General features: G+C 36.5%; 1 protein-coding gene across 2 annotated transcripts; it reads right to left on the bottom strand.

Moving 5' to 3' along the window:
* Nucleotides 1–4799: 4799 nt before the first annotated feature.
* On the bottom strand, nucleotides 4800–26886 carry LOC110800530 (valine--tRNA ligase, mitochondrial 1). 2 transcript variants are annotated; one of them, XM_022005845.2, is made up of 21 exons: nucleotides 26720–26886; nucleotides 26216–26275; nucleotides 25672–25734; nucleotides 25352–25521; nucleotides 25200–25272; nucleotides 24939–25004; nucleotides 24742–24825; nucleotides 22930–23007; nucleotides 22749–22832; nucleotides 22568–22647; nucleotides 21820–21877; nucleotides 21443–21745; nucleotides 21132–21302; nucleotides 19191–19390; nucleotides 18105–18507; nucleotides 16787–17038; nucleotides 16191–16691; nucleotides 15926–16032; nucleotides 7558–7657; nucleotides 5537–5682; nucleotides 4800–5265 (listed from the first exon to the last, which is right to left on the bottom strand). In XM_022005845.2, the coding sequence occupies exons 1-21, from the start codon at nucleotides 26720–26722 to the stop codon at nucleotides 5079–5081; spliced, it is 3189 nt and encodes a 1062-aa protein (XP_021861537.1). In that variant the 5' UTR covers nucleotides 26723–26886; the 3' UTR covers nucleotides 4800–5078. The 2 variants fall into 2 exon arrangements, with proteins under 2 accessions (XP_021861537.1, XP_056695958.1); XM_056839980.1 differs by lacking the exon at nucleotides 26720–26886 and adding an exon at nucleotides 26436–26534.
* Nucleotides 26887–27873: the final 987 nt, after the last annotated feature.

The following is a 27873-nucleotide window of genomic DNA, read 5'->3' as shown; positions in this document are numbered from 1 at the left end:
ATGAAGCGTCTAATTTCAAAGACGATCATGTCGGAATTTCCAACTAAAATATTAAAAAACGAATTTTTTTTTTAAAAAAAATAAGTCATTTGCAACGCACGTTAGCTCAATGTGCGAGGCAAATGACTTAATCTTTTGGCGCTAAAATTGTCATTTGCGTCGCACATTAAGCTATTGTGCGTGGCAAATGACTTTTTTTTTTGCGCCTAAAAGTCATTTGCGTCGCACATTTAGCTAATGTGCGACGCAAATAACTTATTAGGCATGGTGCTAAAAAGTCATTTGCAACGCACATTAGCTAAATGTGCGACGCAAATGAACCTTATTTGCGTCGCACATTTAGCTAATGTGCGTTGCAAATGACTTTTCAGCACCATGCCTGAAAAGTTATTTGCGTCGCACATTAGCTAATTGTGCAACGCAAATAAGGTTCATTTGCGTCGCACATTTGACTTTTAGTCATTTGCGTCGAGAGCTTTTGCCACGCACGATGTGCGACGCAAATGTGCTTAAAAGTGCGATGCAAATGACCCTTTTTCCACTAGTGCTAGTAGCTTGAAATTTCTAAAAATTGCAAGCAAGTCCCTAGCTACAACCATTGGAGATGCTCTAAGGAGATGATAACCATTAGTAGAGGAGCAAGATACAATCTTTATTATTTTCTTAATATCTCCAAAAGTGGGATTTGGTCCAAAAGTGGCCTTGACTCAGAGAGTCTTTCTAGTAGCTATTGAGAGTTTCAAGTTTTTATACTTGTTGGCTTATTTATTCAAATTACCCATGTCCAAGGCTAGGTATAAAACAAAGAGCAACCATGGCACCTATTGGTTTGAGTACGTTTAGTAGAGGAAAAGATCATATCAATATATTTGAGGTTCATATATAGAGAAGATTTATTGTTTCCATGGAGTGTGGAGTTAGTTTTATTTTGGGATCATACTTGAAATGTAGTTTCATACTACATTGTTTACATGAGCCTTTATTATTCTATATTTTATGTTTCTGTTTGTCACAGGTGATTACTCAGCTTTTTGCTGATGTGTGTGTTTATTTGCTATGTGTGTTTGCGGCCATGTCTTTTCTTATGGTGGCCCTACGACGATCCTTTTGGAATTTGTCCTCTATGGTGAGCAGTCAAGATGATTGGAACAGATTGATCGTGAAGGATTGCAGTTAGAAGTTAAAGGAGCTCAAGTGTTACCGTTTAGTCTTTTATAACAGTTTTACAGTTGTAAATAGATCACATAGTAATTGAGTTGTAATATTTTGAGTTTTGTAAGCCTTAGCACTTGACAATGTGGTCAAGTGTGGCGGTGATACCTCCGATTTAGGTGTAAGCTTTCGCTATTTTTATAAAGTCTTTTATATTTGTTATATATTTCTAGTTAGTATATCGGGGGTGTTACACCAACACTCGGGAGCAATCAGTCAGCCAACAGGGATCTCCAAGCCTAAAAGGAGATCTAGCAAGGACAAGTGGTAAGTGTAGCTGAGAACCACAATATAGCCAAATTTGTATTGTAACGTGCTTAATATTTTACTTGCTTTCCTCACCGTTATAAATTTCTAACATAATCCAGATATATTAATCACGCCTAATAAGATATTCTGGATAATTGGATCTTGCTAGGTACCTTTAATTAATCTAAACAATCTTTCTACTCATTGTTTAGTTAATTATGTGTGCATTAAAATCAACTCAGATTAGTAATGTAGATATAACGCCCTTTCATGTTATTCGTTACGATGTTTTAGACTAGTAAGGACCGACAGATGGGCTAATATTGGGCACTCCCCGTATTAGTAAATGTCCCCCAAACCCCCAATCTCGATCTACTATGCGGTTGTATCTTGGGAGATCTCCAATTAAGGATCATAAGGGAACCTGCGGTCGTCGTAGTCAAATACTTGAGCCTCGGTGGATTAAACATCTGCGGTACTCTTGTGTCACGATAACTCGATTTTGTTAGTTTTCTCCGAGAACGTAGGAAAGACTGAATGTCGTCTGTACAATCCAGTGAATGGAGGCTATGGACACCTAGGCGTATCCTTTTTACTTAATAGATTGCCACAAGATGAGGGAATAATTAAGACAATCAATATCAGTACGCAATCCATTCTTGTAAAAGATAGGTTATGCATCTGGGATTACATCACTCTTTTCAACCTCCCTCACATATGTGTATTTCCTCCTCCCGATTCTTATTATTCATTAATGGTTCGTTGAATGGGTTCTTTTAGTCAAATAGGGTTTAAGACATGGATACCCTATTTCTCCCATTCTTTTAGTGTTAGGAATGGAGTACTTTCCATTGTTCAATTGAAAGGTTTTTCTCCTTATTTGACTTTCATACTAGGTGTGCAGCTATGAAACTCACACACCTTAGCTTTGCTGATGATGTGATTATGTTCTGTAAATGAGACATAAAGTCCACCACATTAATGCTCAGGCGTCTTTAGTTGTTTTCTAAACTTCTGGCTTGTTTGCTAATAAAGGTAAATCTGCTAGCTTTTGTATGTTGTGGTATGAATGAAGCAGATTAGAAAAGAATATCCAAGAGTTCTCAAGGTACTTAAATCCAAATGAAATAGTTCAACATACTTTCAAATCACATTATTTTAAACTTAAAGTTTAAAATATTAATGCATTGAAATAAAAAGCTCCTAACATCCCAATCTAAATGTTGACATTATTTCACCTGCAAGTAACTCTTCTCTAATAATCCCGTGTGACTACTCACCAAAATCGCAAGTGTAAAGATGGATTGTCACAAAGTCATTAAGGAATAGGTCATGACAAAAGAACAAACAAATCACGTAATCAACAAAGCTGATCACATGCACACTAATAGGAGTATCTAGAAACTAGTGTGCTTCTCTCCAAAATAAATAACAAATGTCACATGCAAAATTCACTTCCTTAAATCACCTTAACATGAATAAATAATTAATTGACAAGACTTGATCTTGACACCACTCCTAACTATATACTTCCATTTTACTTTATAAGATTGGATAAAGCATAGAACGTGTTTCTTACCTACTAGTGTCCAAAATGGACTAGCATTTAGGATCTACCCAAATACTATTAAAAAATTAACCTGTGTCACTTATTAGTGACGGGATTCCAAAACATAATTGATAACATAACATCTTGTATCACAACAGAATCCAGGAGCTACGACCGTGTACTCCCCCATATGTTCGTACTTGAGGTGCATACGTTCCAAGAGTTTTGAAGCTTATCCTCTTTCACTTTTTGCGTTTAATAATTTTTTTCAAAGGCCGACTCAATGACTCATCAATAAAACAATAAAACAATAAAACCAACACTTAAACCAAACATCTTTTTTAATCTTTTAGGACTTATGATCATAAAACACAAATAGACTTTCACTTTTGATCTTACTTGGTTCAACATGTTAATATTATCATGAGAGTTTTGCCTTGGGAATAATTTAATTTCATTGCCTACACTTTCCTTGAAGTGAATCCCTTCACTTCCTTGACATGCTTATAATTAAGAGTACCAGACATATTAAACTTCTTTAGCATGCTTAAAATTAAAAGTATAAGACATAAATAAACTTGCTTCAACATGCATACTTGCTGTTAAAATCAACAAGGCATAATCACTTCTATTAACATGCTTGTTATTAAATTAAACAAAAACAACCAAAACCCAATTCAAGTAATCCACAACGTAGTCATGACACTACAAAAATACAAATATTCGTTTTAATATGGTACAATTATCGTGTAATCAAACCCTACATATATGCGTACCTTGAATAGGTAATATAAGGAGTCACCTTGCTTGGGAATCAACTAAATCAAAGTGTATGCACAATAAATTTCCAGCAACTTTTAATCACTTTAAGACCTCCTAATTAATCTGAAAATTCGTCATTTTATAATAGTTAATCAACCATAGTTATTCCTTCAAAGCCATAGGATAAAACAATACTTCGTATTAATAACTAGTTTTATGCCCCGTAAAAATTCATGCTTTAAACATTAAAACATAATTCTGAAAATTCCTTGTATAAACATAATTAATTATCAAATTATCACTAATTATATAATATGGAAATTAATTAAAGCAAGGTAAAGGCTTTTTTTATATAATTTTATTGCTTCTGTAATATTGTATAATTTTATTGCTTGTAGAATTCTTATAATTGCATGATTTGTATATTTGTATGTTTTTTTAAAAAAAATGTATTTGTATATTTGTATATTTTATGTCATTGTTCATGTCATTGATATATGTATCGTGCTTTTAATTGTTTTTCATCACTATATTCGATTGCTAATAAGGATCGGTCAGTCGTTCATCACACATAAATTAGATAATTATGGACAAATAGATTAGCTATCTTTACTAATTGAAGATATATATCCCTATTAAATTAGTGTTATTTGTTTCATTAAATCAATCTAGTTTATTGATCAAAACCTTAAAAGGATACAAATCATCCATTAAAGATTCACAGGCGGCTGGCCTTAATCGAGGAAATGTTCTCAAACCCTAATACGCCATACAAGGTCTCATGTCAAATATTGATAGGCAAATCTAAGTCTACCACAGCACAATAATAACATGACGTTTCTCAAACTTAAGTCATCAAAAAGTAGTACAATAATTCACAATAATTTTATTTTTTTTTTAATTTTAAAATGTAGCATTTGACAAAGCTCCTACTTTAGTAGGTAGTAGAACTTTGAGAAATCTACTCGGAAACTTGTGACTACTAAAGACAATAACAATGGCTCAACAACGAGCTATGTTCACAAGGTCAAAAGACTCAAAACTTCTGTTGGTCTATTTCATACTTAAAAGGAAAATTGCAGGATTTCAATTAACAATTTACCTATCATCTCTGCTACTTAAAGCCGCAGCTAATTAGGAAAAACTGCATCTTGCAATACGATAGTCTTAAATTCACCAACAACATTCTTTAATCTTAAATACATCTCTTCCGGGTTAGTCTCACACAATGACTGGAAGAATACAGGAAAAAAGTAATCTCTGTTTTGCCTCTAATTCTTGTGTCTGCATGTTTCCAGAGCGAAAACTATTCTTTCTTCTCCATTGCTGATTGGGCAGCGACATCTTTTTCAAGTTGTTCGCTTGCCTTTTCAAGTGACACAACCTCTTCTTTGAGTTTGGTCAACTTGTCCACATTTTCCTCGTGGATTTGAGGCCGAACCTTCTCTTTATATCCAGAAGCTTCCATCATCTTTTCTAGAGTATCTTTTTGCCTGTACATTATCCAAAGTTCACAGAATCACAAAGGAAACATGAGCATCATTCACAAGCAGGAATCCTAATGAAAAGAAGAAAAAAAATCTGATAGTTTCTAGTATTTTAGAGGTGTTGCACTTTATACCGCAAAAACTGCATGTAAACACTACTTGATTTTTCAATATCAGTATAAAATAAAGTGGGGAAAAGCGAGAAACAACAAATATGAAATAAGCTGAAACCAAACTGATGAAAACATTCTAAGTGTAATCGAACACAGTCTCTCACCTCTTTGTTTCCTCCATCTTCTTCCTCAGCTTCTCACGCTCTACTTCTGCATTAATTGTTCCTTTAAGCTCGAGAAAAACACTGAGATGCGCATTTACAACATCTCGTGAACATCTGGCAAGAGCAGCTTCATTCTCATTCACAATCTGCGAAATCCCAGTCAGATGAATTTTTTTTTTTTCTTTTTTTTAGGTAAGAAGAAGGGACCCTAACTGAAGCAGCACCTAGCACAGGTGAACCAGCCCAGCTCCGCAGGTCATCGCTTGAGCCACTCCCAAGCATTTCGCAGTTGATGGGGCTCGAACTTGTGACCTCCAAGTCACAAGGTGAGTTCCCCACCAACTCCACCAACTTATGTTGGTTCAGTCAAATGAAATTGTTAAAACTAAAAGTAGCAGGATTCAGAATACGAAAGAAAATACTGCAAAGTTCAAATAGGAAATCATTTCCAAGATCAAGGAAGACATATTTGTCCCAGCCATCCGATGGGTCCAACTTTTTTTAGAAAACCTAACAGTTACTAAGTAAGCATACAACCTCAAAATGAAGATGTATTATCATTCTAGGACTACATCCAGATCCAACCCAGTCAATTTCCAGGAAGAGCGTCAATATGAACCTTTACGGCCTGGTCCATTGATAGAGAAATCGGGAATTTGCGCATGATAGATACACATATCAAGTCCAGCTAGTCAGCAGGAAATAAAAGAAATTCTATTTTTGGTCTATTTAAACATGAATGGCCAGCTCCAACAATTGACAAAAACCAGCTTCTTCCTATACTCCTATTTCTGCATATATGCCTTTATTTGTCCAATTCTTCTCACTTATCTAGGTTCAACCTGTTCGACAAGTCAAAAAGAGCGCAAGGGAGGTTTTATGTCACTTTCTTTAGTTTAGCAGCTCTGATATCTGTATCCACATGAAAGGTCTCAAATCAAGCTAGCCCATTGAGTAAGAAGGATTTTCTTGCCTTAGATGAGTCAGATCACTATCGTTTTCTGACATTCAAAACCATCACTTTCCGATGGGATGATCTCATGTTTATGGACCCAAATGCAATACCACTGACACTTGCTCACCAACAACGTCTTGAAAACAGTCAAGAAAGTAGGACTTGCCTTAACAGTTCAATGCTCAAAGAAGAAAACACAGGAAACCATAACCAGTCTGGCTATACATTGCCACAGAAACCAGGAATTCGAACTGCTCCAGCCTGCGGGCTAAGCTAATTTATGAAAATATATACAAGGTGTTATATAATCTATATCTATTAGGATTCACTCAAGACTTCCGTTGTATTTCTAACTCTAGTGCACGTAAAACTCGCCATGTGATATAAATTATGGTCTGACCTGTTAGTCCACAGCAGTAATAGTACCACTACACGAGCAACCCTTCCATGGACTCCAGATAACAATATGCTGGTCGTTTATTAGAACTATTAGGAACCGTGCCTCTAAGCCACAGTGGGGTGAATTGAGCTATAAAGGTGAGAGTGGCTTGTGCATCAAAGATTAAAAAACAGTACAAAACCTCAAAGACAGAAGAAAATAAAGGGTTAAACGGACTTGGTCACGTTGACCAGGGAGGTATTCTGCAGGTGGAAAATCATAATGGAATCTCGAAGGCAGAGGATGAAACAATGCGATGCATCCTACATGAAAAGATACTAGAAATAATATTCCAGGATCTAATAAACTCATTCCTAGGAGATCATCCTTGTGAATCTCACATGTGCGAATGTGCCATGTACAATTTCAGCAAACTGACAAAAACCTGAACTCCTTAGTTTGAAAAAAAAATGAAAATTTAACACAAAAAAGCAATGGAAACTTTTATAACATACATCAATCCTCACAGAAAGAGACAGGATTAAATTGGTTTATCAAGAAACACAATAAAGCACATGCATAAAGATGACAACCCATCAAGATGACAATAAAGCACATGCATAAACTAGAACCAATATCTGATTAAGAAGATGATAAGAAGCATCCCAATCACAATAGATAACACACCTTTAAAGATGACAACCCAGCAAGAGTTAAAATTTCTAACTCATGACTCCGAACATTGTCTGCGACTTCTTCATTCAGGGAAACTCCAAAAGCTTGTCTCCTGAAAATTATAAATTTGTACTCGCATTAGTTAATACGAACAAGACAAAGATTATAAAGTTGCCAATGAATTGCAATTAAGTACTCCCTCCATCCCAACAATGTTGCTACATATAGTTTGCAAAGTTTTTTATAAAAGACAGGGAAAAGGAGAGAGAAGAATGTGGGTGGGTGCGTGTAGGAACCAACTTCGGAGAAAAAAGTAGGAAAAAAGTATGTACTAAATACTTCCTCCGTTCCAGATTAGTTTTTACACTTTCTTTTTACATCCATCCCACATTAGTTTTTACACTTCTATTTTTTAGGAAAGACCCCACAATTATTTTAATACTTCTATCTTCCCCCACTATCAAAAAGTTAGGGTCTCACACTCTCTCATAGGGGTGTTAATGAGCCGAGCCTGCTCGTGAACTACTCGATGCTCGGCTCGGCAAAGCTCGGTCAAAGCTCGGCTCGAGTGGGCTCGACTCGAGTTCGAGTTCGGCTCGAGATCTTAACGAGCCAAGCCCGGGCTATCCATGGCTCGGCTCGAAAGCTCGTGAACAAGCTCGACTTTGTTTATAGTGTAAAAATATTTTGTGACTTAGAGTCCCACATCGGTGGATATACATATGTTGAAAAGTTTTGTGGAATATATAAGGCACCTTTATCATAAGTCATAACACGATTTTTAATAGATGAGTGACTCATTTATTATACTACGGTCTACATGTGAGTATAATGTTAATTGATACAACTCGGTAACCACAACCTTAATTAAGCTCTCTCACTAATATTCTACCATTTTCTTAGACGCCCATCTTTTGTCTCTTCATTTTTTGCACTTCATTTTCTATCCCTTCATCCGACCTAACTCTATCCTCCACCAATTCGCTTGACCTCTCCTTACTCAGTTATCCATATCATCTAACATCTACCCAAGATCTCTACCTATTCTTGATTATTAGGAGTTTGTTATACACTTTGTAATTGGCTTCCTTAGTATACCAAGTTGGTGAAAGAGAAAGATGTCTTTTTCTTTACGCATCAATGGCAACCTCTTCATTACAAATAGATTGATAAACATCTATGTTTTCTTCCTTTATCTCCTGCTAGTAACTTTAGTATGATCTTTTCAATTAATGTTATTGGTTTTGCCTAAAATGTTGAATTTGAAGATTTTGTGTATCCTTCTTCTTTGATTACTGCAGTCTTGTAAGCAATGAAAACTTTTGATTTTGATTTTGATGAACCAAAAAATTCTTATTCTTGATGTCTGAAGAAATAGAAAACCCGATTCTCGCAAATCAATCTGCTTCAATTGCCAAAACAGCGCACAATTATTTGTTCAGTTTAGTTAAAATGTAATTTTGTGATTTGAATTATTGAGTTTTTTTCGTGCAGATTATGGTTTAATTACCTTTAGATTTCTTATTTTTTTGGTGTTATGTTCTTCATGGATTATCATAAACAAAATAATCATACAGAGGTAGCAAATAGAAAAAAGTATTCAAGAGTTGCTTAAAAAAAACAAAATAACATGTCCCACATCGGTTGTATATCTAAAAGTGAGAGAAATGAGAAGTTATAAAATAACCAATACATTTGCAATCAAACAACCTGCTTCAATTGCAACAATTTGGGCCTTAAAATTTTACTTGGGTTGAATTAAGCAATTGAGCTAAGCGGTCTACAAGATTCAAGCTTGAGTTTTTATAGGCTTGTCGAGTTTCGAGCTCGAGCGGAGTCGAGCTCGAGTTGAGTCGAGCCTTGTACCGAGCTCGAGCTCGAGCTCAATTTTTCAGGCTCGTCGAGCTTCGAGCTCGAGCCGAGCCTATGCTTAAGAGTTTCGAGCTCGAGCCGAGCCTACCTAAGCTCGGTCTCGGCTCGGCTCATTAACACCCCTACTCTCTCACATCCAACTAAAAAATACTCCACTATCTTGTTTCACGTCTACTTTTCCAATAAAATAAAATTTGATAACCAAACAACAACTTATCTCCTAAACTCTGTGCCTTGGTAAGTGTCAAAACTAATGTGGGACGAAGGAAGTAGTACACAACAACTACATTGTAAAGTCCCAAGAAGTAACATGCAGCAAGTACTTTGGAACAGCGGAGTACATAGTACAGTATTTGAAGGTGATAAGAAAAACTACTTGTAATGCATGATATACAACTCATTAATTGACAGACTGTATATACTAGTCAGAATATACCATAAAAATCAACAGTTGTTTAGAACAACAATGTAAAAGTAATCTCCAAAATTAACATTTCACTCGCTAAAGTCCTACAAAACTATTTTAAACCAACAATTTTATGACATGGTCATAGGACGCATTGAAATTATACAAAGGCAAGATACATGCAAACGATAAACCTTAGGGGGAGTTTGGTTTGGGGATTTATCAAAGGGAAGGACAATCAACTACCTTGATTCCTTTTTATGTTGTTTGTTACACTAATTTAATCATTTCCTTTACCCATATGATTCCCCAACTTTCCTCTACCTTGATCACCCCCGGCCCAGGAATCATCCTTAGCCCCAAAGGCCTCCTCACATAACTCCTTAACTACCACTTTGACTACCCTTGAATTTCTTAACTACCAATTTGAGTACACCATCGGCAACTACCAGCTGGCTAGCACCAACCCAACCACCGGCGAGTCCTCCCAACTACCCATAAACCACACGGACACCTCTAGAACTACCACCAAAACACAATCCAACCTCAACACCCACCCACCCAACACCATGAAATCACCTTACCACCACCGAAAATCTACCCAATTTACCACCAAACAATCCACCAACCATCAAAATCCACCCACCTCCCCTCAAAAGTCACCTCAACCACCCCCAAGAACAACCCTAACCTCCCGCAAAAACCACCATACCTACCTACTTCAAAAACTAACCCACCCAACCCACTACTTAAACCACTTGGAAAACACAGTTCCTACCATAAAAATATCACCAATTGCAAATAAAACCCACCAAACTACTAGATGTAAGAGATGAAGATAAAGGTGAAGAGAGAAAAAGGTCGAAAAGGAGAGAGAGGAGGCATGGAGTGGCAGCGTACAGCGGTGGAGGGTACGGGCAACAGTGGTGGAAGGAGGGGTGGGTATGAGTAGGGATACAAATGAGCCGAGACTCTCAATAAACTACTCGGGTTCGCGCTCGGTTAAAGCACGTTCATTTTCGTTTATTAATAAATGAGCCGAGTTTGAACAGCTTTTGAAGCTTTTTTAATAAAAGATCTTGAGCATGAGCATATGCATGCTCGTTAATTTAAGTTCATGAACAATTCGTTTATTTATGCTCATGAACAAGCTCGTCTATTTGTGTTCATAATCAAATTTGCCATACATAATTGTTTTATTATGGATAAAAATCGTATTTTGACTGTAAACATCAAAAAAATATATCATTGAATAAAAAAATTTGAATTTAAAAGGCTAAATTACACATTCAAAATTATGTTTTCCAATGGTTAAACTCTAAAGCGCAAAGCTCGTTTATGAACTCGGCTCGATTAATAAACGAGACGTCCATGAACCGTTCACGAACACAAAATCTCTCAAACGAACGAGCTTGAACAGATTTTTGTGCTCGATTGAAAGCTCGGTCTCAAGCTCGCCTAAATTAAATGACCATGAACAAGGTAGTACTCAGCTCGGCTCGTTTGCACCACTAGTTATGGGGTATTTTTTATTTCTTTTTGGTAAAACAAACAAGTTAAAATAAGAAAGGGTTTTGTTTTTCATTCTCTCTCCATCCCTTTCTTGTTAGCATCCTTTATACCCTTTGCAAACCAAACGCCCCTTAGTATTTAATACAAATACTACAACAAAAAATAATACGCTTTTATCTTTACTATAATTTCAAAACATAACCATTTGCCTGTAAAAAAGCCTAGCATATCCCAAGAGAACCTAAAATGCGGATGTATTTGCTAAACATTGGCTCAAAGGGGAAAAGTATATTGTTGGGGCTTGAGGAAGAAGGCAAAGAGCACAAAGGAGAGTTTGTTAGGAAGATAGTTATGGAGAGAGGAGAGAAAATCATAAGGGTTATGAATAGATAGAATTGGAAGATTCAAGAAATTGATTTGTGATGTTTTCATTTACTTTGATTAAATTGCTTGCATGCCAGAAATTATCCCTTCAGTTGCTTTCTAGTTTATCAATCCAATATCTCTCTTATATTATGCTTCAATTTTCCGTTTCTTAGCAGTATTCAAAGAATCAAGTTGATCCTTAGCTGATTTCCACTAAGAAAACAGAAGGGAGACTAGATGAGAGATTATCAAGAGAATTTAAGAAAAATGAAATCTATTGATGGAAATGTATTTGAAGTTCACCAATTACAGCCTAGCCAATCTTTCAAGAGGACGACATTCTCCCAATTTCAACTACTGAGTAGTTTTCTTAATGATGATATTATTTGCAACAAACCGAACAAAGTTACAGAAATCGGGATACGTTTGTATGCAGAACGGGTGCGGGAACACAATTCGCTGCCTAGTTTTGTTAAACTAGTCTACAAGTCTACCAGTTCACACGTTTCGGATTGTGGTTCATGAAGGGGTTTAGCGAATTAGATAACACAAAGTTGACTTATAGGTACTCAAACTGCTTTCCTTCTTCTTTCTCTTTTTAAAAGAGGAATCCAGCCAGAGGAAACCTCAACCATTTAGGGGTCATTTGGTTGGGCATTTTGGAATGGGTTGGGAATTCATTCCATCTATTTTAACTGTTTGGTTGGGCTTTTTTGGAATGGAGTCTCATACCAAAGGGGTCCTATCTCCCCCTCATATAGTCATATCCCTAGAATTTGATACCCACCTCTTACCCTAGGATTCACAATCCATTCCACCAAACTTACTAACCCTAACTCATACAAGAAAGTGGAGACAGCCGCCCACCATCTTCAACCGACCACCATCACGAAGACCTTTCGATCCGGCAACCATAATTGGCGACCTTCAATCGGATGACCAACACCGGTAACATTCTTTCTAGCAACTTTCGATTTTCGGGATACGGTTATGGGTTACAGTTGGTGTTTCAGTGGGTGTCGCCATTGTTATCTTCCTCTTTCTTATGTCTCTTTGGTATATCTCGAAGCGTAACCATAGAAATTTTGGATCTCGGATTGATTCTGTGCTTGTGGAAAGGTTTATTTTTGGACTTTTTTTTTTTAGTTACGCACATCTATCTGTATAATTATTGGTTATTCGATGTGGCATCATAGTTTTCAAATTTGATAATGATATATTACTAGTTATTTGTATATATAGTTCTTATAATACATAAAAGTATAATTAACATATGAAGTATATATTTTAAAAAATCAGATACATAATCCATTCCAAGAATGAACCAAACAATATATGGGAGATAGAATCCATTCTTATATCAAACCAAACAGTTTCATAGTGGTATGGGAAATAGAATCCATACCTCCTTGGTATGAGACTCCATACCACTCCATTAAATTTTAACGAACCAAACGACCCCTTAGAACCCAAAGTTTAACCCAAAAATAAACCACGACAAATCTACAATACCCCAATTACAAACCTAGAGGACAGCTTAACCATTGAGCTCCACTTGATTGTCTTACTTTATTTCTTTTGAAACTTGCTCAAAATTCTATTGCCTTTAACAAAATTTTACAGAAGTACAACAACCTTGTCAGACGGACCCTATCTTAGCCCATGTGACCATTTCTCAATTTTCACTAAATTCTTTTACCGTTCGACAGTATTCATAGCTAGACCTAATAATCGAATCTGTTTTATGTTTGGAGTCACATACCCTTTGAATTAAAGAGAAAAATGCTCAGAATGCAGCGGCAGCAAGTGCTGTTGCTCTCTTCCTATCAATTCCTCAACCGATTACCCACACTGCCACCTACTACTCCAGTCTGCAGAACAATACACGAGTCCCCCAGATTCCGACACATTGTGGCGCTTGGCAACACAGCTCCACAAGTGTCCCTAACCTCTCCTTTCTATCAGTCTCTCCTAACCCAACCCCTTCCCCAACCAACTTCTCTCTCTTTCCTCCTCAATTTTCACAAACCCCTCATTTACCAAGGGTATCTCAAGTAGGAACTAGTCCTTCTGATTTCGCACGTAGAAGATCGAGACACATCCCCAAGCTATAGAGGACCATAGGGATCGCAAAATGACCTATACTCAACCCAAATCTTCATCGCAGAACACAAGCAATCCAGTATGAAATGCATTGATAGGAATGACAACATGTGACCTAGCATAAGATATTAGGGGTATGAGATCTGCAATTTGATTAAAACGACCTCTGATCAACAAATATGTTTCGGTTTTGGAGAAACAGAATAATGGAGGAGTGCTGGTACTGGTATACGAATTTGAAATTTGGTATACAAGGATGTTGCAGACTTGCAGTGAAAGAGAACATAGTGGAGCAGGGAAGAAAAGAAAGGGGGCATACCACATGGTACCCCACTATGGTATTGAATAGAGAAACCTTTCTCAAATGATTTTGATGTTGTTATAAAAGGATAGGAGAAAGATTTAACAAGAGGTTGGTAGAGAAAATATAGTCTCTACGGCACTAAAATTTAAGACCCAAACAATAGAAATAAAAAAATACACTAGTGACTGGCCCAATGCTCCGAGGGTTGTGTGTCCCAAATTTGGCAAGTTTAAGATACTTGTTGTGGTTAGATTATATGTGATCTAAATTTAGTAAAGATGAAGGAAGTATCTTTTATTAAGTTATTATTCATTTAAATCATAATATGAATAAATTTTAGTGAGTTTTGGACAATTGTTGTGGTCAAATTATATCTGAGGTAAACAAGAGGATCGGGATCCCACTTTGGATCGGTGAAGGGGTAGGTTCGAATCGGCGGAATCAGATCATAGGATCGTATGGATCATAAGATCCTACAAAATTGCAAAAAGGAGTAATAAAAAGTTAATACATGACTAAAGACATATCTTTCAAACAATATGGATGCTAAATACATAGTGTTGCTCACCCAAAAAATGATAATCCAACTCCGTAAACACAAAATTATGATCCAACATCCTCTCACATTCAATTAAAATATTTTTTCATTATCTCCTACCCCACCTACTTTTCTATTAAACTATAATAGATAAGCCTACAACAACTTATCGCATAAAACTCTGTGAAAAGCATAGTGTGACGATTAAAATGGGACAAGCATAGTGTGACGATTAAATTGGGAATGAGGGAGTTTCACTTAAATCACTATTTCTTAATACGTGATTTCCATTAAATACTAATTATCAGGGGACCTATATAGGACCGGAGGGGTCCAAAGGGACCCCCATTATTTTTGGAAAAAATTTGTACAATTGATATTGGGGTAATTAATTGCACTTGAATAGTTAACTTATGCGTAATTAACTTATATTGATGACAATGAAATACACTTGTAGCATAATGGTTGCTTGAATACTATACTACACAAGTTGTTTGGGTTCAAATCCTCCTAAAAGGACGTTAAATATGACTTTTCCCCCGTCTTTTTGTCCTTCACTTGTCCTTTGTTGATCATCTAAATTCTTCATGCATGTTTATTTTTTCCTTTGCAAGTCGTTTTTCCTTCATCGCTTTTTCTTTTTCCTATAATGGTTCATGATTTTGCGTTTACAAAAACACAAAAAAAATACGTAGTAATGTTATTTTTTCTTCAAAAAGATTTAGTAATTTTCATAAGATATACTTATAGTAATGTATTTTTATACTCCACTTTTATAGACTTATAGTTGGATGTTTTCTTAGACTTAGAGGCTTAATTAATTCCTTCGTATATAATAGCATAATGCCCCATAAGCGTTAAGAATGATGTTCTATAATTTTTTTTGGACCCGCATTTGTAAATTCCTGGATCCGCCCCTGCTAATTATGTTTCTTTGATATTGAGAAAAGAAGCCATATGATTACGAAAGATTAGTGGATAAGTCCCATTCATCTAACCAATACCTTATAAAATTTTGATGATAAAAATAAAGATGATACATGTCGATAAACAATTACAGAAACAAGTTTGAAAGAGACTAGAACGGAGGATTATGGTGTAGCATGTCCACATTTATGTGTTCTTTCAAAATGGTCAATGTAAGACAACTAGAGCGTTCCACATAATTTCCTGAAATCTTTTATTAGTTATCACAAAGGAAGTTGTAGCCAACTTGAATGAGCACTATTCTACCAACAAATGAAGAAAAATGAACCAGAAATTCTCTTAAGTTACCTACCTCTCATTTCTTTCTTTAGCCGGCAATAATGATTTTAGACTCCTTAGAGATTTTACAGCAGACTCAATCAACTCCATGTCCCGCTCGACACTTTCATTGGTCCAGGACTGCAATATTGTGTTGCATAAGAAAGCAGCTCAACATAAAACCAGTCACATGACAGAAGATGAAACTGATTATTAGAAAATATTTACAGGTACGAAAGGATGCAACTAGTTAATTAGTTAAGACCAAACTAGGAAGCCAGAAATACATTAGACCTTACCTGTATAACAGAAGGATACTCGCTTATCACAATAGATGCTTTTCTAGTAGAACCTCTTGGTTGAGGAAGTCTCTGCCATAACTCTTCTGTCACAAATGGCATAAATGGATGTAATAGTCGAAGCCCACTATCAAGGCAAACCCATAATGCATCGCGAGCAAAACCTCTTTCAGAAACAAATAACTCCACGTTGCTGGAAAAATAGGGTTTGATTACTTCTATAAAAACATCACAAAGTTGGAATTGCCACCACGAGTAAACAGTAGTAGCAGCATCAGAGAACTCAGATGCCTCAAGTGAGGACACGGTTTTAGCAACAGCCTTGTTCAGGACAGAGAGTATCCACTGGCAACTGAATGGCATCACATTGGGATTTACACTGGTTGGAGGGGAATAATCATCTCCAAGTTTGCTCATAGCGAACCTGATAGCGTTCCATAGTTTATTGCACCACTGACGGTACCCAACGACCCGTTGAATATCTAAGTTTATTTTATCGGACTGAAACAAAAACATATAATCAGTAATCAAATAATAAAATCCCCTTTTAAACAAAATTTCAATCTCTACGATAGAATATGGCATTTTGCCCAGACCTGAGCAGTATATGAAACAAGCGCAAAACGGAGAGCATCGGCACCACATTCTGGAATTCCATTAGGGAAGTCTCTCTTCTGTACATCTTTAGCTCTGGAAAGCTCACTGGGATCCAAGTTTCCTTCCTCCAGCCTCTTCTGAAGATCCTCTAAAGATATGCCGTTTATAACCTCAAGAGGATCTACAACATTCCCCAATGATTTTGACATCTTACGCCCATGTGCATCACGGATCATAGGATGAAGATAAACCTGCAAAAAGTTAAAATGAATAATCTTGATAGAGTCAGAACTACAAAAAAACACAACAAATCATGTCATTGCTGGATCAATCAGCAAGAGACCAATCTGCTATGATCAGTGTAAAACAAACACGTCATGTGCAAATGTTTAGTTCCTTATCATGAGAAAACAGAACAACGCCACAACACTGAAATCCAAGCTCCGCCATTAATAAATGATTTAATAAGACAACATATTAAAATAAGACAAACGGTATTCTTTAGAATAACATAGATACAGACCAACTAATTTCCTATATTCACATTTCTTCCTAGTAGTTTCTACCTTCATTCCCATCTTAAGAAAAAAATCAACATAAAGTTACCTGAAACAGAACAACTTAAGATACAAGCAGAAGTTGTGTCAATTAAAAATATTAAGAAAACACTATAGGAACTCCACTATTTCTAAAAAAAATGTATTTTATCCCTCTTTCAGTCTTTCCACTCTCATTTGTTTCTTTTTTTCTTTCACATCTTAGGAATCTCGTCATCATACATTCATACTTGACCATGAAGTGGTGCAGGTACAAGTCTAGAACAAACTCTGAGGATGGAATTAGTCTTCTGTAAAATGCATGGCAGAGCTGAATGCAGAGACAATAGTGGTATATTTAATAAACAATGCACCAAAAGAACCTATTCTTCCTTTCCAGGAAGAAGATGAAAAGTTAATGTCTTTTATCCCTCTTTCCACTCTCATGTATTTCTTTTCTTCTTTCACACATCCTAGAAATCCTCGTCATATATACTTGACCATGAAGTGGTGCAGCTACAAGCCTACAAGTCTAGAACTTAAAGTTTGAGGATGGAATCAGTCTTCTATAAAGTGCATGGCAGAGATGAATGCAGGAACTATAGTGGAAGATTTATAACCTATGCACCAAAAAAAACCTATTCCTCTCCTCCAGGAAGAAGATAAAAAGCACCAAATACAAGTTCTAGCTTTATTAAATTTAAATGCTAAACAAAGAGGGAATTCATGTCAACATGCAGCGTAATTGTCCACTACGCATGACCAGATAAACCAGGTTTACCTTTCTAAACGGCACGTCACCTCCCAGTTTCATCCCCAACATCACCATCCGAGCAACCCAGAAAAAAAGGATGTCATGTCCAGTTTCAAGAACTGAAGTTGGGTAGAAACTCTTCAAATCATCTGTCTCATCTGGCCAGCCCAAAACAGACAACGGGAAGAGGCCGGAGGAAAACCAGGTATCCAGGACATCAGGATCTTGATTAATCTGAAACTTCTGACCAGAATATCTTCTGGTAGCTTCAGCTTGTGCCTCTTCCTCACTTCGACAGACTACCCAATGGTCATTATAAGCACCCAGTTCCTTGAGTTGATCTTTCTCCAAAGTGACATACCAAGCAGGTATACGGTGGCCCCACCAAAGTTGCCTTGAGATGCACCAGTCTCGAATATTTTCGAGCCACCTGCAAATTTCGACTTCACCCATTATGAAACATAGAAACTAGAAAACCCACAAAGAAACAAAAAATGTAGTGAAAGTAAGAGCACCAGCATTACGATGATGACATATCATAAACAAGTTTCAGCTTCACCATGATACCAGGTTCGTGGTTCCAGTCTACGCCACGTTGAGGATATCATTGATATGGTCAAACTTGAGTATGTGAATATTGAAAGTCAAAAGGTTGTAATTAAACGGAATGAGGAAGTATTATTTTCCTTCATTCCCCCTCTATTAATTCTTAGAAAGGATTTTAAGAGACCATTTAATGCAATGCTTCCCTTTTCTATTTCTTGAAAACAAAATTTGATCAATTTTTTTTTTGGTGCAAAATTTGATCATTTACACACCTTGTCAAGAATGTACTTTTGGGAATACAGAAAGTTCTGCAGAAGTTTTGCAGGAGAGATAGATTACTAGCAAGTTTTAAAGCTTATAGGCCGTCCAAATCTGACATAGAAAAGGACAAAAAGTGACTACTAAATAAATTGCCTAACATATTGTACATAATCATAATGTTGCACCAAGGAAACAACAAAAGACCATTGCAGTCCCTAGATTGAGATCATGGTACGACCACCACCTCCCATGAGATCATTGCAGTCACTCTGTTGACAACATCACAGAGAAAGAAATTCGGCATACCTTTTCCACTCAGCTTCATATTCTTTTGGGATAATCTCAATCTTCCTGTTTTCAGTATCCATAACAGCATCAAGAGCATCCTTGGCCATAGTGTTGCAGTTGACATACCACTGCGGCTTTATCAATGGTTCCACAACATCATTACTTCTTGAACAAATGCCAAGACGCATCTCATTGTCCTTAGCACCTCTATATAATCCCTGATATACATAGAAATCTAAGATATGATAATTTTAAAATATGTATCCACAAAATATATTCAAGTGAAATTCATGCAAGAAGACAGCAGTTGACACTGGGAAGTATAGTAAATCCAACTGAATATGCTGAGCAGACTACAGGTCAAGATAAAAGGAAGAATCGCAATAAGACAAATGAATAATAACACGAGTTAGCAGACGTTCAAACCATGTTAAAATGATAAACACCATAAGATGGTTGCAAACTTCACGTTGATATGGCAGAACAGTACTTTAAGAATACATCAAAGAAAAATTGCCACATTGCTCCATGTTTTAGTTAGAATGTTAGCGATCTTTTACGTTTCACCCTTATGGAAAGACTACAAAGAAGCAGATAAGAGAGCTGCTACAGTTAATTCCTTTTCAGAGTAGATTTTTGATGACTGTTACACTAAAATACAGAATGTTCACCATACCACAATAATACATTGGAAACAGTTTGCAAAGGTTTTTTAAAAGTTTTAAACCAATAGTTCTTATCTCAGTCTCAGCTTTAACAAACATATACTTATACCTCGAACTTTTGTATCGAGTAATAAGGGAACACTCATAATATATGGAAATTTGATATTAGCAATATCTTCGTATCAGACAAATTCAGATGTAGGGAACAAAGATGTTCGGGTTTTTTTATTTTAGGAAGTACAATACAATGAGGAACCTCACAGCCTACCTCTCACAAAATCAGACCCTAAAGATTTTACATGAGAAAACAGAGAACAAAGATTTAGCACATCAATGCATGGCTGCTAGCCTGCTAGTGCCGTGTCAACTATGGATATGTGTTTAGGTGTCAAACGTGGATATTTATGATAAAATTACAACTTTGGCCCAAAGACAAAGCGGTGAGTGTACATAAAAAAAGGTACTTAGGTAGAATGAAGAGTCCAAAAAACATTGGCTATAATAGTTTGAAAACATAGACTTCACTTCATTATTAGATTTGTTTCACAAACAAAGTAGAGAGAAGAGGCGGCATGGAATCTTGAACTGAGAAAGATGTCGCCATCCTAAAAGAATCAAAATCTATATTTCACACTTCCTACTCACCTAATAGCATCTGGCTTTCAGACATAAATGGGAAAACAACATTAAGAAATTGGGTTGCTTTGGCTCGCGTAGGAGATGTTTGGGGTTTGATGAGAATGGAGGAGGTGGTCTGATTATTCTTTCTTTTACTTTTCTCTTTTGGAAGAAGTTGGAATGTCCTTGTACATCTTACTTCCACTCCGTACATATATCATGAGATCTTTCTGTTTCCCATTTCCCAAAGATTTTACTGAATAGGAAAACATTACTAGGACATTTCTATAAGTACCACTTAATGGTCTATTCAAATTTCCAATTTGGAAACATTTCAGATATGACATATGCCATGTCTCTGCAGTTTTCAAGCAACATAGGACACCAAAACATCAACACAACCTCAGGGAAACCAATTCCATTGTGTTCTGCCCATATTGCTTCACAGTAGGCAGAGACATTTACAGATAAATAAATAAATAAATAGAAAAATGATGCAAAACGTGACATCTCAGATGTCAGGCCCAGCCGCCCAGTTCTCAAAAAAGCTTGCTGAGAATGCTTAGTGCAAAGAAGGCATTAAGGTAAGACAAACTTTCCCAAATGTTATACACATACATTAACACTTCAATAGAAGCAGCCACGATAAGCCTGTAAGAGATCAGAGTAACAATACCTTTTCTTCCAATGCTTTAGTTACCGCTACACGAGCTTTGAATCTTGGCATTCCTGCAAATTCCGGGCCCCCGTTGCTGTTTATGTTCCCATCATCTGTGAAGATGTTGATGAACTCTAGCTGGTGGCGCTTTCCAACCTCAAAATCATTAGGGTCATGGGCAGGCGTGATCTGCAAAAGCGTGAAATGAAGCATTTCAAATTCACAGAAATCAGTTGGAGGAGAGGGGAAAGGGGGGGGGGGGGGGTGTGGTGGTGTAGGGAGGTAGAGAAGATTAAGGTAGAAAACATAAGATGAAAAGACTTCCATACCTTGACAGCACCGGTCCCAAATTTTGGATCAACAAGTATTGCATCACAAACAATCGGGATCCTTCTTCCATTAAAAGGATGTATAGCTAATTTTCCATGCAAATGCTTGTACCTCGCATCATCTGGATGTACAGCAATTGCTGTATCACCCAACATTGTTTCCACTCTAGTAGTGGCAACAACAATCTCACCAAGATTTTCTTCTAATGGATACGCAAATGATGTCAAGACACCAAACTCCACTGGATCTTCATATCCAGGAACTTTTCTAACTTCCCTTCCTTTTAGATCAATATAGTCCACCTACAAATACCAAACATCTTTCAGAAACTGGCTGAGCATGTCCAAATTTTTAAATCATTAATGTGAGAACAGACCTCAATATCAGATATTGCAGTTCTTAACACACAATCCCAGTTTACCAATCGAAGATCCCTGCAAGAAAAATACGACACTTGATGGGAAAAAAAAAAAGAGGGGGAAGAAATATTCATACTGGTTCATTTCCAAATGAATGAAAGACCCCAAAAGTACTGAGCTCGTAGAAGGCGGAGAGCTAATGTTTATTTAGATTTAAGGCCATTGAAATATCATCAACATTTGCTTCTTAACAAATTAAATTCCCTAATCTTCAGTTGGATCAACCTTAGGTCAGACTTTTAACAGGTGATCCAATCTCCAATCATTAACCAAAGGACTTCTTTACAAATTATATTCTCTAACATATACTTGTTATAAACTAGCATAACAAAAGCTCAGTATTGTGGATGCCCTCTTATAGTTTTCTTTTCCTACTCTCCCTTATTTATAGAATACTGATTCACGTTTCCCTAAAATTAACGAGCTATCATCCTCTTCAAGCTACCCTTAACAAACTTATTACGCAGTACCTTTACTACCCCTTAGGCCCTTACTATTAGGCTAATTCATTACAACACTCAATAAACAATAATCATCTTATAGTTTGGCTTCAAGCTCCAATTTAAGATTTCCTCACATTCAACTAAGTGATTTCTACATCAAGGCTAGTGTTTCAACTAGAAACAACCACCACTACTTATCATTCAAAATGAGGAGTCAACAATGCACCATAGATGCCAAGTGAATCATCTAAGTCAAACATACCTATAAATAAGACCCTCATTGTACAGCCTCACAAATGCTTCTGATACTGCCTTTGATCGTTTCTCATCCATTGTGAAACACTGAAGACGGAAGGAAAGGGAAAAGAAAAACCAAAATGAACAACCATAGTATATTAATTGCATTAGACAAATGAAAATCAGAAAACAAAGTACAACCACACCTCTCTGGACCAATCCATGGATGCACCAAGGCGACGCTGCTGCTTCAAGATTTTGCCACCATACTCATTTTTCCAATTCCAAACCTTTTACAACAATAAAACAAAGAAAGAACAAAAATTAACCTTGATTCATATGGACAATGATACTGTTTAGATGGGAAAAAAATTGAAGGAATCTCACTTCTGTGACAAAGTTTTCTCGTCCAAGATCATGCCTGGTCAGTTTTCTTTCACGCATAATTTTTTTTTCGACAACCACCTACAGAAATTAACAAATCAAAATTCAAGCTTCATCGAAAACATGAAGACCATACAAACTCAGATGTTTTAAACTATAAAGTTGTGCACCAATCATGGAAATTGCTCTTCACAATGCACTACAGTTGCCATTCTTTAACTAGTTTTTTGGCTTGTTCGACGCACGTCCTGTTTATAGTAAAATCGTAAAAAAAAATTAAGTGATGAAATGACAAATTATTAAAATTTCTTTGACGTCTCGGTGGTAGAAATGTGGGAAACCGAAAGGTTAGCTGTTTGAGCCATAAGTGTGGTTTGCCCAAGTCTCCTTAAATCAATAAATATTTAGTGAACAAATACAGGAAATAAGAGAGAGCGCACAAGATGGGGCAGAGTTTTTTTCTTTAAAAAGAAAAAAAAAATCGAAGGCGTTTTCAAGGACAGCACATGTGGCATGTAAACTTCCTATTTTATAATAGTAGTATATATTGGAAAATACAGCAAATAGTGACTTAGATAAAATCGTATCTCAGTTAGAAGGAAGCTGTTGTGATATAAAAAGTGAAACCGGAAGAATTTAAGAAAATCAGAAGTATTTGAGCCAAAGAAACAGCAGAAGAGAAGACGACAAAGAAAAGAGACAGGCTTAGAGCCAAGAGTTAAACATCGCGCAATAATGCGAAAACAAAAGGTCTCTGTCTCCCCACGTACAAGACATACAGTAGGTTATCATAAATTGAGCTAAGGGAAACCACTCTCCAGTCCAGGGAGTCTGACAAAGAAACAGAATGGAGGATTCTCACCAAGTTTGTAAAGAAAACAGAGGGTTGAAGAACATACCATGTCCAAATTACACTGTACCAGGCTCTTGGGAGAAACGCACAACCACTTCCCCACTAAGTGATGCTTTTAAACACCAAATTACCAAAATCCAGGTCCCTCCTCTTTTGACTTACATGCACTCCATCTCACAAAATAATCCCTCTTCTATTCACCTACTCCGGACAACAAAAAACCCCTATAAGCCACTCCAGTCTACTATGTCCACTTGTCCAGCCATTGAAATCTAATGAGATTCATAAGATCACCTGGAAAAACACAAGCCCTATTCCAAATTTCAGATTTTGGGCATCCCTTTATCCAATTACAAGGGACTCTCTTCAATCATCCAACTTTTCAGGATCATTCTCTACAACTAAGTCCCAAAACTCCTCCTCCAAGAATTACCCAAAGATGAAGACCAAGGTAAGTAAGAGGAAAATAATGAACGAGCCAAAGAAGAAGGACCTATCTAAGACAGTAGGTCGGACATTAACCTACTCTTTCACATATCTGAAACTTCACTGTAAGAGAGTGCAAACTTGTACCCCTTATTCCTCACCTCATCGCTAATCAACCAGTTACAGTTCAAAATACCAACCGTAAACACTTATATGCTGATAAAAAAATTATTTTCCGAACATAGTAAAAAATATTTTCATAAAAGCAGGTAAGATAAACCCGAACCCCCCTCCCCCCCCCCCCCCCCCCCCTCCCACACACACACACAAGGAAGAGTAGACAGTATTCTACCAGTTTGATATCATATAATAAGAAGAAGATATCCAGCAGCAACAGAAAGAGACCGTTATAAGAAAACCACAAATAAATTGGGACAACTTCCTTATCACATTATTCCATAAACTAATAAGGCAACCTCTTCCAAGTAGCTCATAAAGAAATTTATCGAACAAAAAGACAGCATCACAAAATTAACCTGTGTTGCTATCCCAGCATGATCCATTCCAGGAACCCACAATGTATTATAACCAGACATTCTCCGCCAGCGAATAATTGTGTCCTGCATACAATTAGGTTACTCCCTCAATTAACAAAACACACAGCCACGGAAAATTGACAAATCTCAGGTAAAAAAAGAAAACTATAGAGAGAAGAAAGATATAAAAGATGAACCTCAATTGCACCAGTAAGAGCATGACCAATATGAAGCGCCCCTGTCACATTCGGCGGTGGAAGAACCTGCAAAACACAAAATCAAATAAATGACGTTCAAAAATTAGGTTTCCAAAAAAATATGTTGGTAAGTCTGCCTAAGGGCGACTCCACCAACAAAGCGCTGGCGTGGCAAACCATAATGCTTTAATAGAAATCCAAATCTATAAGATAGTAGCAAAGAGTTCAAACAGCTAGTTAATGAGCACTCAGGCCACTCACAATCACAAAAGGTGGTTTTGAGCTATTGGACTCTGCCACAAAAAAGCCAGAGTTTTCCCACCAAGAATACCATCTGCACAAACAATTCACAGAAGAGAGGTCAGTGCAAGAGCAAAGCTTGTTCAGCTGAAGCCTTGAAAACTGATACTTACGATTTCTCCACTGCGGCAGGAGAATATTGTTTTGCCATCAAATGTGAAAGCTGTTTTTTCTCACCAAGTGACGTCTCTGGATCTAAAAAGTTCACAGGATCCTCTTCCTTTACATCCTTCTTCAAGTTCTTTTTTTCAGTCTTCTTAGAGGTGTTACTTGCTTGTTGTGCCTAGCACAATTGAATTACATGATTAAGAGGGCTAGCCAGATAAATTTACCATAGAATTCATACCTAGGCCCTTAGAAGTTATAAATAATTCTTGTCTTCTGCAGCAATTTGACATTTTCCATGAATACAATTTCAACTAGAAGTGTATACCTGAAGTTTTGCAGCTTCTGCTTTGAGCGCTGCCTTCTGTTTCTTCAATTCTTTTTCTTTTGCCTGCAATAGGAAAAATATCATTGCAAATCAGCATAATACCACAATGAAAGATCACAACTATGACCAACTCTTAAAAGGAGGAAAAAGACAAAGGGAGAGAGACTGGAACAAATCAACACACTCGGCAGCGGATATACAAACGCAAATGAGGCAACGCTAAAACGAAGAAGAGCAGTGGAAAGATGAAGAATAGAAGGGAAAATTATGACAAAAAAATACGCTAATCCTCACCCTCAAATGCCACCATAACCCCCTTATTTTGCTATTTCTCTTAAACGAGAGGGACATTCAACAGCATGCACATAATGGTATACCTTAACTCAGCAAAAACATCATACCCAAATTACTTTTTGCATCAGACAGATATCATCTACAATTAAGATTTTATGGCTTCAAAAAGCTACGATACATTAACAGGCATTAAAAATTCAGAAAAAAATAAAAACTTGACCACATAACCAAATATGCGAGTACAACCAACCTTCTCTTCTTTCTTCTTCTTCCTCTCAAGTTCTTCGGCCGAAAGAGGTACCCCGGAATCCTGCCATTATCCAGTTCAACGATCAAAAAGTTCATATCCCAACACACAATTCACACCCCAGATAATCAAACTGTATTCCACCAGAAACTAACAACTGAATACGGATAAACTAAAACATTTTGTTATGATTGGAAACATTATAAATTAATAAAAAATATACATTTGAAAAAAGTCTTATTGATGTGGGCGTCCAAAAGGGTATAATTCGAAGCTGTGTTTGTTTTCTTTGAGCTCGAAACATCATCGAAATCCATTTCAACTCAATATGCTGGAACATTAAAAGTATATTCACACTAAAAATTGAGAAAAAACTGCACCCTAATTAGAAAGCAAAACTTCAAATCAAAAGGTCCGTATAAACAGATTGAGATTACCAAAAATAAAATAGAAGAGAGAAGAACAATAGCAGAGGAGAAAGAAGACGACGAAAGAGTGGAGGCTTACCATTGCTATCGGCTCAGGAACGATGAAGAAAAGCGGCTGTTCGAAAGAACTTTTAATTTCAGAACTTTGGTTTAGCTTGTAGTCTTGTATACTGGACTCTGCCACTACTCGACTATTCACTCCGTAGTCCGTACCGTTTAGGTTCTGTTTTTCGCCTGATGGCCCTGATCTGATTTGGTTTATTTTTTAAAATTTGTGATCTGGTCTAATATTTTCCGATCTAGTTTGATCTATGGGTTACTTGATGCAGAAAATTAAATTATTAATAAAGAAATTATTAAACGAAGAATGTCTTCTACGTGAGAGTGATGGATAGCTCAGTTGGTTAGAGTTTCAATCCCGATTCCTGGTGATCCTGGGATCGATTCTCATCCCCACCCTTGTGGCTCATTTGCACCCAAAAAAAATATTGAATATTGAATGTGTTCTACGTCAACACCGCATCCTAGGAGTTAGGGTTATATAGATACAACGTTTTCAATGAATATTAAAAATAGGCAATATTTTTTTATAGGACAAATTGTTTTTTACCACCTATAAAAATCAAAAAATTATTTTTTACCACCTACAAAAATATTAAAACTTGCTTTTACCACTTGGAAACGAAAAAATAGGTGAAACATTTATGTCTGGCTACCTAATAATTTTCCTCTTTATTTTTACACTCCCTGTGTGATTTTCTTTAACTCTTTCACCCTTCTCTCTTTACTTCCATTAAATTTGTGAAAATTAATGGTGGTGAAAATTTATGTGAATTTAGGGAAGATAAGGGAGTGGGGGGAGAAAAGAGAGTTAACTACATGAAATTATGGAAGAAGATAACATAACAGAAATATTACCGTTATGGTGGGCCGCCGGACATTTTCATCTATTTTTCCATTTTTCAGGTGGTAAAAAATAAGTTTTTAATTATTATTTTTAGGTGGTAAAATACAAGTTTTAGTTTTTTAGGTGGTAAAAAAAACATAAATTTTCGATTTTTTTAGGTGGTAGAAAACAATTTATCCTTTTTCATACAAATGATGGTAACATGAATTAATGGAAGCAAGCTTTGAAGGAGATTTAGCATTGGTTAATAACAAGATTCGGACAAGGAATTTCCGGTAATACAACAAAAACAGAGGTATATCAAAATAATATACTCCGTATTAATT

This window comes from Spinacia oleracea, chromosome 3 (assembly GCF_020520425.1).
Source record: "Spinacia oleracea cultivar Varoflay chromosome 3, BTI_SOV_V1, whole genome shotgun sequence".
NCBI lineage: Eukaryota > Viridiplantae > Streptophyta > Magnoliopsida > Caryophyllales > Amaranthaceae > Spinacia > Spinacia oleracea.
Note: the sequence above shows the minus strand (reverse complement) of the source record. Positions and strands in the feature narration are given on the sequence as shown.